Source organism: Ursus arctos, unplaced genomic scaffold, assembly GCF_023065955.2.
Source record: "Ursus arctos isolate Adak ecotype North America unplaced genomic scaffold, UrsArc2.0 scaffold_29, whole genome shotgun sequence".
NCBI classification, from domain to species: Eukaryota; Metazoa; Chordata; class Mammalia; order Carnivora; family Ursidae; genus Ursus; species Ursus arctos.
The window spans coordinates 24,705,579-24,717,806 of NW_026622974.1; the positions used below are offsets into that span (position 1 = coordinate 24,705,579).

The 12,228-nt window shown below is 35.4% G+C and overlaps 1 protein-coding gene across 1 annotated transcript in view; it reads left to right on the forward strand.

Moving 5' to 3' along the window:
- Positions 1-12,228, forward strand: part of COL19A1 (collagen type XIX alpha 1 chain) — a 300,849-nt gene that overhangs the window by 129,774 nt on the left and 158,847 nt on the right. The window contains exons 12-14 of the mRNA XM_057303991.1: positions 2,046-2,099; positions 10,492-10,545; positions 12,138-12,173. Of these exons, the coding sequence (XP_057159974.1) occupies positions 2,046-2,099; positions 10,492-10,545; positions 12,138-12,173 (144 nt within the window). The remainder of the gene's footprint in view (positions 1-2,045; positions 2,100-10,491; positions 10,546-12,137; positions 12,174-12,228) is intronic.

Here is a 12,228-nt window from a genome sequence, read left to right on the forward strand (position 1 = left end):
CTATAAAGTTGTTTACTTTTTCCTCCTGTGAGAACCGTTAATTTTGAATAAAGATTATAGTCATTTTTAGTTATGTTCTGAAAGTTAATGATGATATATCCATGGAATTAGATTTGTCTCCTTGTGCCCAAAATTTCAATTCATTCTGTTAACGTTGCTGAGCACATTTTGTGTCACCACGTAGACACCATGTTGTTTCTTATCCCCCCTACTAGATAGGTATTTTCATCTGTGTATTTCTGAGCCTCTTAATTCTTATTTTGTTTTCTGTCATATATGACATCTTCTGAAACAGCACTGTTCAGTGGAATTTTCTGTAATGATAGAAGTGTTCTAATCTGCACAGTCCAATAGTGTAGGCACCACTGAGCACTTGAAATGTGGCCAGGGCAACTGAAGAACTGAGTTTTATATTTTATTTAATCTTAATTAATTTAAATGTAAAGAGCCACATGTGGTTAGTGCCTACCACATTGAACGGCACAGGCCTAGGGTATTTCCTCATCCTTCCATTTTCAGTTTAAAATTTTCAGCTTTATTCTAACCTGACCCTATTTCACTGAGTGTGTTTATATATACTTTTCTTTATCCTACATATTGTATGTATTTATATTCCAGTAATCAAGTTATTTTTACTTCATATCCTGTGTTTTCAATAGTGTAATAATACACTATAATTACACAATAGTGTAATAATACGATTTCAGTATTGTAATAATACATAGTCTTGGATGAATACATAGTCTTAGATGTAATCATACATAGTCTTCCAGTGTATAATGTATTTTTCTCATAAAGTCAGATGCTTGCTTTTCTTTAAGTATTTTTTTTGCATATAAAAATAAGAGTGTTCATTGTTAGAAAAAAATGAAGGAAGAGGTACAACAGAATAAAGAAGAGGATAAAATCATCCTAGCAGTACAAAGCATAGATTACTATAAATACTACTACATACACACATACACACACACTGGGTTACATGATAGACCTGGCAACTTGGATGAGTTCTTTATATGCATAATATATTCTTTTATTTTTAGACATTTTTACTGATTTTACAGTTAATATATATTTATTGTTTTAAAAAATTGAAAAAGAAGAACATAGTGAAGGGGAAAAAAATCACCCATAATCACAGAACCCATAGATTAACCACTTCTACTGTTCTGGTTTGTTTTCTTCCAGTATTGTTTCTAAGACCCATAGTAGGTGGATACATAAGTTGGTAGGCAGTAGGTAGGTAGATGCATAGGTAAAAAGGTATTCAATTGTTTTTGAATTATGCTACACATGTGCAGCATTTGCCAATAAAAGTATAGATCTTTCAGATGATAATCAAACAAAAATATATGTCACTGTGGGAATGTATCATAAACAATTGGTATAAATGGTCATTTTGAACATTTGTAACTTTAAAGTAATAAAAATAGGTATTTGCTAACATTTATTCATTGAATTTGTCAATCCCTTAATTGTATCTTGCTTTTTACATTGTAAAAATTTTCCTGTAGTATAAAGTAAAATTCATAAACATGATTTTAATGGTTGTATTATATTCCATTGTATCTATATACCATAATTTAATCGGTTCCTGATTATTGGACATTTAGGATGTTTCTCTTTTTTATTGCTATAAATAACATTGTACTCTACAATTTAGTGCCTAAAACTTTTCATCTCTGATAATTTCCCTAGGATACATCCTTAGAAGCAGAATTACTGGGCCAAATTAAATGAACAGATTTAAGACTCTTGATATATATTGCCAAATTGCCCTCCAGAAAGTTCTTTGTTGCTTATAGAAGAAAATAAATAATCCTTGTTCTATTTCTACCCTTAAATCATTTTTATACAGCTTTTCTTTGAACCTTTAAACTTCTCTTTGGTTTTAGGACTCAGAATTGTTTTTAATAAATGTTTCTTTCAAAGGATTAGCAAAGTAATCACATTGTTACAAATGCCCTGACAATGTAACTCTCTTGTTTTTTCTTAGTAAAGGTTCTCAGGCTATAACATTTTTCATTGTATAAATTGTTTCTTTCTAGGGGGAACGAGGAGAAAAAGGAGATCCAGGTCTGGCTGGCATTAATGGACAAAATGTAAGCCTAACTTTTTTTTTCTAATATTCTGTTTATATTTTGCCAGGGAAATATTTTGACTGTCTGAGGGTATTAAGACTTTACTAACCATGATAGAACTAGTCACAATCAAGGCAAATTCAAGAATCAAGGCAGTTTTTTTCATGGCTCCATGTTTTTAATGTCATTATGGGTCATTCCTTGGGTTTACATATTTCATATTGTGTCATCCTTAACAGCACTTTCTTTTTTGTTGTTTCTGGTTTGCATTTTCTCTGGTCTTCCTCTATCTTTTTTCTTCTTACATACATTCTCATGTGGTCTGTTTTCTTACCCAGAGTCGCTCTTCCTCTTATACCAAAGTTCCATCTACTGAAGGGTCTGCATGGGTGGGATTGCAATGATGAGAAGAAGGGGAGAAGGGGAGGGCAGAGTTGTATTTCTGTGTTTGTATAGTCAACCTTTAGGAACTATGTTCCTATAGTTAAACCTATAGTCAACACTGGGTTGAGGTTCTGACCCCTCACAGCTTTACTTTCTTGTTACTTCTGGAGAAGCCCCATTTATATATTTAATATGACCCTCATTCTTATTCCTTTCCCCTTTGAAGTGATTTTTCTCTATGAGAGGACGGGAACTGGTACCTAGGGCTTGTAGCTGGAGGAATCTCTGCATCTTCTCTAGCTTTTCACAATGCATCAAGACATGGGATGTCACAACTGTTGGCACCTTCACTTAAACAGAGCATCTGATTCACCTCCCTTCCCCACCAGTGGAGGTACTTGGTATCATAGTAAAAGTTCTGGAGTGGAAAGCCAGAGGCCACCGTGTCCCAGTTCTGTCACTAGCTAAGAAAATCACTTCTACATATGTAAAGGATGGGCTTAGAGTAGAGTCTAAGGTCCCCATCACTATGATGTCCTGTAATTTTATATGAAGAGATTATTAAGATTACAAACTTAAAAGTATGATGGAAGTTGAAGCATCCATTTGGGTTTTTGGAATTCCTGCTGCATGTGAGAAGATGAAGGAATAACAAAGCAGAATACAGCTGTAGCCAGAGTGTGGAAGGTGCTGTACACACGGATGTTTGCCCTCCTTCCTCGGAACCGAGGGGAGACATCCTCCGAGCTGTGTTTCAATGAAAATTAGTTTGACCGTGTGTTCTATGAAATGGATAAAATTTGGGCCTTTGCCTATGTTTTGTTTTTTCTATTATGCTCTTCATGAGAGCAAAGACCATTTCTTGGAATCCCTAGTACTTAGTAAATATTTTCAGAGTAAGTTCCCAATAATTATTTGCCAAGTTTTAATTTCAAAAATGGAGAAAGTATTATAATAGTCTAAAATATAAATAATTGGAGCCCAAAGTAGGATAATAGAGATGGGAGGGAGTACGTAGACAGTGATATTACAGTGGCAAAATATGTGCAGTTTGGCACTTGATAGTATTAAAAACTCAAAAATAGCTCCAAGATTTTGACCATGCATTATGGGAAGGATGTTATTTCATGAAAAATGGAGGAGGGTTGAAGGAAATTAATGATAGTGTTACAAAAGAAAACCAAGCTGCATGTATGTGGGCTCCCTGAGATAGAGAAACAAAACAGATTTTTAGAAGTTGATTAGGATGACATTGGAGGGGCCCCTGCGTGGCTCAGTCATCTAAGCATCTGCCTTCGCTCAGGTCATAATCCCGGAGTCCTGGGATCGAGCCCTGCTTCATCGTCAGCTCCCTGCTCAGCAGGAGAATCTGCTCCTTCCTCTCTCTGCTCCTCTCCTCCACTCCTGCTCTCTCTCGCTTTCTCTCTCTCTCTCAAATAAATAAATAATCTAAAAAAAAAAAGATAACATTGGAATTGAAATAGAGAGGGGTTTATCCAAACACCTGAATAAAACTGGAAATGTGAGGGGTTGGACTCTGAAATCTATTTACATTAACTTAGAGATTTGGAAATTTTTCTTATGGTGTCCGCAAGTAAGATGGTTTGGCTTTTTAGAAGTAATCAATTGATGAACACATCTATGTGAGTTCCTACTACATGCCCAAATGCTCTGGCAGCCATTGTAGGAGTTCCAAACCTGAGTAAGACCCACCTGCTAAGAGAGCACATAGTGTCGTGGGCAGTGTGACCTTTCCTCTTGGAGAGGATCTTGGAAGAGCTCTTTGCATGCCCCCAGTCGCAGGGCTGTCGTTTCTTTAGCACCATCATTGTTTAATGTAGCTCATTAGGTACGTCGTAAAACAGGACAAAGCACATTAACTTTTCTCGCTTGCTTATTCAATTAATATGTAGATGATATTATTTTCCTTTCCCCAGTTTTGCCAAAGATATTCAGGAGTCATTGACTAAGGAGAAATAAGAAAAAGTAATGAGAATTCTCCTTTTCTCCCCTCTACGAACATTAGAAATAAAGAATCAAATGCTCTGCTATTACATCATTAGTGGTGGTATTGTTAATAATGTGTTATCATTCATAAACTATTTTCACACGGAATTTGAAATTTGATCCTTACTCTAGCTTTAGGGGCTAGCTAGGGCAGGGGGTTATAGCCTCTCTGTTTTCAGAGGCAAGAAATAAAGACTTGGGAAATTAAGCGACTTTTTTTTTTTAAGAAAATGGTAAAATCAGCTTTTAACCCTACATGTTTGACTGAACAGTCTCTTATTTTCCCACTAAATCATGCCACACTTGTCACTGCCTATTTTTCAGTGCTAAAATAAACTGACTGTGCAAATTAAAATCATTCAACATTTATGACAGTTCACTCTGACTTTCAATAAGCACAGGTACACATTCTTAAGGAATGAAGGGCATTATAATAGCGATTTCAATTTGAATTAAAGTCAAGCCATGATGGAGATTCTAACTTCAGAAACACTCTGTTAGAATGCAGGGTGAATAAACTCAATGGGCCAGCTCTCTCCAACTACTTTCCAAGTCAAAGAAAATTGGAAGAATTTAATATTCCTACTAAATGAATTCAAAAGCCCTTTTAAATGATCTTTATTCTTGCATATTACAAATATCTTGATGGAAATGTACCTTTTAATAATTTCTTCTGTGCCAGCCTTTTCAAGAAATGGGCAAGCTCACTTTGGAAAATGTAAACCTGATTTACAGAGAAATATTCAGCAGTTCAGTATTTCTCAGTGGGACACTATTGGCATTTTGGGTAAGACAGTTCTTTGTCATGTGGGACTGTCTTGCAAGAGCAGAATGTTTAGCATCCCTAAGACTCATCAACTAATGTAGCAGCTCTTACATTAGGACCAAAAAAAAAAAAAAAAAAAAAAAAAAAAAAAATTGCTGCTATCTTTCTAAATGCATCCTTGGTAGTGTATGTGTGTGTAAATTTGGATTGATCTCCAAAGTATTAGAGTATTGGACCAAAGTTATTGGTCATGTTCATATTTCCTTTATAGTTTAAATAATACATGCCAAACATATTAAAACTGTCAAAAATTTGAATTGCTAAATTTTAGCCTTTAAAATATAAGACTTCAATTTTACACACATTCAAGTTTATAATTAAATGATTTTGTTGTGACCTACTATGAGATATATTCAACAAATGCATCTTATAACAGACTTGAGAAGGAGTCTTATAAAGTTGTTAATGTAACCTTTAAAGCCAGACTTCCTGGGCTCAGATCCCAGCTCTGCCACTGCCTAACTTGCATACTACTTGGAACATGACTTACTCCCTCTGTGCCTCACTTTTTTCATTTGCACAATGGGATGATAATATTAATAACATTTCAGGGCTTTTTTGTCTGTTTGTGTTTGAGGGTGAACAGGGTTATCATGCATAAAGCATTTAGAACAGTGTCTTGCATACAGTAAGAGCCATATAAACATTTATTATTATTTGAAACTGGGTTACATAAAACACATTTATCTTTAATAAAAAAATTATTTCATTTGTTTGCTTTTTTTATGGGGTTATATAATCTTAGAAAAGTTGATTTCAATCACTGAGTTTGGACTTTTCCTCTGCATTTTTATTATTGTCTTTCAAACATCCCTTATCAGAATTACAGCATCTGATGTTTCTAAAATAATCATGTTAATCTCCTTATACCAATGTAATCTGTATTATTAAATACAAAAATATTGAAATCACAAAGCTGAGCTATCAGCTGACAACAGCTGGCATAATCGCTAGGGAACAAGATACAGTCAATGGGAAGATGAGGTGAAGAATTAATTGATGGGTTAAATTTTGTTAACAAATATTATTTTGTATCTTCTGATTTTTAAAGATGCTACATACCATGAGTAGTAGATCTTCCAGTAAATTGAATTTCATAGTCTGCCTGCTTTTATAGTTCTAGATATAATACTGTCCTTCAGCTTTCATCTTGCCTTTAGATAAGAGTTCCTGTCTCCACATAACATACAGAGTCAACTACTGTGCTTTTGAGAATCTTTATATACATGAATTTTATTGAGAACCTTGATAATAGATTCCCATCTTGTTCAATATTGAATTCATAGTCTGTTCTGTTTGATTCTTTATGCTTTATGGTGAATGCTGCATCTTTTTCTCCCCAGTACTCAATAACCATTGATAGCAGCACCAGTGTGACATGAGGAGAAAAATTGCACTTGAGAAAAGCATTACTGATCTGTTTCTCAGAGCCTATTATGATGCCATGGCCTTAAAAACATTGTACTTTGTCACAAGAGAACATGAGTTACATGGGCCCACTTCAATGGCCATAAAAGTAGAAGCTTGATGAATGCGGTACTTCTCAATTGCATTTTATCCTATGTGAGTTAAAGCACAGTGGTTCCATATCCATCAAACTAAGGACAAACCTGAACAGAATGAACTATTAATTATGCCTAAACTTGGACTTGAAAAGTAAAAGCAACATTTATTAAGTACCTACCATATACTAAGTGTTTTTATAACCTATGATTCTCAGAACAACCCTTCAAGATAACTATTATTTATACCTATTTTATGGGGAAGTTTGAACAACTTAGGATTTTGCATAAAATGCCACTCTTTTCCTGACTCTCCTGAACTCCACATCCCTGCATCTTGAGTACCGCCAGTAGAATTAGGCCACTTGCTATATACGTCCATAATAGTATTCAATATTCACATCAGCTTGTATTTGGTCGCATTATTCCCCCACGGCTTCCTGACCATGGTTGATTGAACCGGGGATGATTAGCTGATTCATTTGCCAGGAAATCCTTCCCAGAAGTTGCAGTTAGGGTTAGTTTGCCAGGCAGGAATATTGAAAAAAAAATTTAATGTATTATTTTGTGCCTAGAAATAATATTTTTATAACACGTAATGTGCGATGATTATGAATCATAGTAATAACTGGAATACCAGTGTACCCAGAACTCCATGTAACCCCATGCCCCACCCCAGAGTTAACCATTTTCCTGAATGTTGTGTTTAATGCTGCCTTTTTAAAAAATAACATTTTCATATGCATATGTTCATAGAATATAGCGTTTAGTCTTATATATTTTGTAGATATTCAATAATATTTGTTGAATAAATGGGTACTTGGTGTCTTTCTCAGCCATTTCTTCTTCATGTATTTTTCTCTGGAGAGTGTTATACCAGGAAGCACAAAGAAAACCTATTTTTTTAATAAACTCAGTCTAGTAAATGGTACAACATCCTATCACTTACTTAAGCCTTGGCACCTCCTTTCTTTTGCCTCCTCTTCCAACATATCTGCACGTCCTGCTTCCCAGTACGTGCAGCCTCTGACCACTGCTCTCCATCTCCAGTGTCACCCCCTACCCTGGCCACCCTGCGCTCTTGCCTGCAAAGCTGTGGTAGCCCCTTTTCTTCTTCCACTCTTGCTGCCTACAATCTATATTCACATCGTGGCCAAACTGATGTTTTTTGAAACAAAGTCACATCATGTCATTTCTGTGCTTGAAACATTTAAGTAGTTTACCATTGCACGTAGAACAAAACCCAACCTCCTTACCATGGTCTGCAGTTCTCTGTGTGTATTGACTTCTGTCTAAACTCGACTCGATCTCCTCTTCCTTGTCCACATGCTCGTGACATTCTGTTCACCCTAGGGGCTTTGATGCTTGCCGTGTCTTCTAACCTCAATACTTTCCCCTTGGATCATTGCATGGCTGGATCCTTTGAAACAACAAATGTCCCCTCCACGCAGAAGCGGTTTCTGATCACCCCAATTGAAATAACAGCTCTCTCCCTCTCCCTCTTATCACATTCAGCCAGTTGTCCTGTTTATCAGCAGTCACCCTCCTCTCATAACACGAGTTCCCTGAGGGCAGGAATCTTGACTCTGGTAGGGAAAAATTATTCTCACGCTTATTAAAATGGTAAGGAGGACTTTTTGTTCACACCTATTGGAATAGGGGTATTGCAGTAGGGGGGAGAAATTGAGCTCGACTCCAAATACAGCAAGGACAGGTGTGGATTTATAGCCAACAGAATGATGGCCTCAGTGAGTGGAAAATTACCAAAAGCAGACTCAAGGGTAGGAGGAGTCTTGATAAACTGACTTAATAGGATTCTTGCTAAAGGCAGGCGAAACACTTACACATCAAAAGTGGGGGATGAGCAACTTGATCTGCTATCAAGGGTGGGGATTTCTTTCTAAACTGACTTAGAAAGATTCTGGCTAAAACTGGGCTAAGCAGGCCAAAGACAGAACAGGACAGAGGCCAAGTTTGAGGCCTAGTTGAGAAGAGACTCAGAAGAGTGTGGCCGAAGTTAGGTCAAGGAGAGAGACTTTGTCAACTTCTTGTTTTTGTACTTCTGAGTAACACTATCCAATAGAAATAGAATCTATTTAATATAATACTTATATAGTATATTTCTAAATATGATATAATTTTAAGACAAATATAAATATATTTTCCAGTAGCTGTATTTAAAAAAGTAAAAAGAGACAGGTGAAACTAATTTTAATAATATATTAAATATATCCAAAATATTATCATTTTAACATAAAATCAGTATAATATTATTAATGAGCTATTTTATATTTTTTGTACTAAATATTGAAAATCTAATATGTTTTACACTCACAGCACATCTCAATTCAGACTAGTCTCATTTTGCTTATTCGGGAAGGAAAGGCTATTTCAAATAATAAGAGAATATCACATCTCAAATATGATTTTCTTTTTCACTCATCCTTTTTCTATAAATACTCTGAGGTAACAGTGAAAGACCCATAGCTATGAGTTTTATCCTGAAAGGTATTTCTACAATTGTGAAGTGTTTTTTTGCCAATCAGACGCTGTGTTCATCCGTTAAATCTTTTTTTCTTAAGGTGTAAGACTACAGTTTTCACATAATCTCTGCAACAAGATTATTTTAGTATCCAGTTTTCCTTCATTTCTTGAAATTCATCATGGCTTCTGTATTAAGTAGTTAAAGCTGATGGCATTTGACATTGTTTATTGACCACAAAATGTCAGTGCAGTGAGAGACGGGTCCCTCAGCCAGGAAAAGCAAGACATCTAGATATACTGTGCCTTGTGTGGCTTCAGAAAATTTCTTTTTTTCCATTATTGTTCCTCCCTCATCCAATGTCTTAAATCAAGGATGAAGGAAGATATTCTTTTCCTATTTACCACACAGTCGGGATGTGCCTATCTAACTTTCTTTCTGTTTACACTGTGAAAACCTTCAACTGTAGAACTGCTTTTTTCCCTCCAGTGAAATATATTGTGGTGTTCCTGCGAGCTGTCATTTCTGAGTCTGATCAACTAAATACCCACTGAAACACCCAAGAGTCCAGAGATCCTTGAACATATATATCTGATCCTCTGCCTATGTCTTATATAGTTTCATTTAATATAGTTATAAATCCAGGTTAAAAAAAAATAGGAATTAGAGAACCAAAACATACTTTAAAACAGGAAAGAGACTACAGTGTAGCTTCAGGCTGTGAGCGATAGGGAAAGAATATGTCCTTCATTTATTTTTTCCCCCACAATTAGATTACTTGATAGAGATATAAAAATGTCTTTTATTTAATTCTTGAATTTTTTTGGCAAGCTTTATAAAGGCCAAATCAATGCTAAATCAAAGGTATTTACAACATCCACAAATTCAATCCAAAGTGGATACTTAAAAGCTCATATAGATCTGAATGATGTTCTCCCAGATGGTGAATTAATGTAATTTTAGCAGGAAGCAAAGTTGCACAAATATGCAGTATTCAGGACTCACGCTGATTTAATGTATCTGTACTCACCACAACGCAGATGTTACTTATCATTTTAGTGCCAGTTGTCTCTCTTTCTCTCTATACTACAAACTGAAGAATGGGATTTGGGATTTCAGTAAATTATGATTTATTTTGTGACTAATGACTTAGAAATTCAAGCTTTCTGTGAATCGTGTACAGAAATCACAATGGTTGTGTTCTTCGTACAGGGTTTGAAAGGTGACTCGGGTCCCCGTGGTCCACCTGGCCCAAAAGGAGAAAAGGTATCGTATTCACCCAGAGAAGTGCCAGTTTTTCTAAAGAAAACTCTGAGAATGTATGGAGTGACTTTTCATTGATACTATTTAACTGCCAAAAGTTAATTTTGTTAAAATTAACCAAAGGCTGTTATGTTAAAAGCATCTGAAGAAAAGCCTTTTGGTTCATTTAATTAGTTTGAAGAGACTAAATGCACAACTGCTAGTTGACATTAATTTGTGTTTATAAGATTTCACTTTCTCTCCCTCACTTAACAGCATTAGCTATTCCATTGCCAAATTAGCAACTGCGCCTTGTATCAGGGAACTTTGCCAATAGCACTGAACTGCTACCATAATGGTGAAGCAGGTGGCCTTTGGGGGGGAAGGAGGTTAACTTTCTAACTCAGCCTTAGTCTGAATGCTTCATTTCCTGCCACTTCTTCTTGCATGCCATTTTATAATGATATATTGGCAGTGACCTTGAAAAGAGATTTAGAAATACTAAAAGCAAGAGTCATTCAGAATACGGTCATTGGATGATCCCAGTTTGATGAGAATTGTATGTGTGGGTGTTTTACACTGTATTTTGTTCTCTATTCTCAGCACATTTGGGAATCCTTGTCTGGCTTCAATATTAACCTCTGTGTTAAAACTGATCTTACAAATTGGTCCTCAGTGACAGAGTTAAGCTATGTCAATATTCCTTAACGAGTATTGGCTATTTTTATTCAGTTGTTCCAAAAAGTAATGATTACTCAATACGAAGTCTTAACTTTTGAGGTGACTATGTTAGATGAGGAAAGAAAAAGTTACAGAGATATTCTCAACATGAGAACATCTCTCAGAGCTTTGTGCCACAAAGTATAAGATCTCCATAGTGTCCACCTAAAAAGCATTATAGCAGTGATGCTTGATCTTAATGATTAAGGGTTCTTATTAAATAAATAGGGGTCCTGATACAATAAAGCATATAGGTGACATATAAATCAGAAAATAGTAAGCTCTTAGATGAGCCATTTTGTAAAGATTTTGAAAACTTTCTCAATATATACACCTGGTAATTTGTATTCATGTAAGTCAGCAAAGCAATTTTGGAATTTTAAAAATATGTAAATATAGGCGAAGCCTCCTGAAATTGATGGCAAGTGCAATGTCAGTTTAGCAGAGCTTTATAAGAGGCAATAGGACTGCTTCTTGCAGCTGGGAGGCATGAAGTGGGGAGATCCACTTATTATTTCTGCTGATCCTCCTACTAACTTTGTCAGAAAAATTATCTGTCGTTGTGACACTTACCAGCTGCTCCATTGGCAAGTAACCATATTTGAAGAGATATTCTTTCTAATTTTGGATTAGTAGACAAAAGAATAGAAAATTAGATTATTTTAGCTTTTCAAAACAAGTTCTGCAGAAAGCAGGGGGGTGCACAGGGTGATATTTATATCATGAGAGCTAAAAGCACGATATATTTTTCATTGTGCAGAGACTCCTATCAAGATGAAATTCTATTTTCCTTCAAAATTTATCTATATATTGCTTCTATCCATTCAGAAAACTTATAAATAAAATGTGTAAGAAAAGATTATTAATAAATGCAACTTCTTAAAAATCTATTTTAGGGAGATACAGGACCTCCAGGACCCCCAGCCTTAACTGTAAGTATTCCTGAAATCAGAATTCAAAATTGAAATACGTTATCCTGTTTATTAT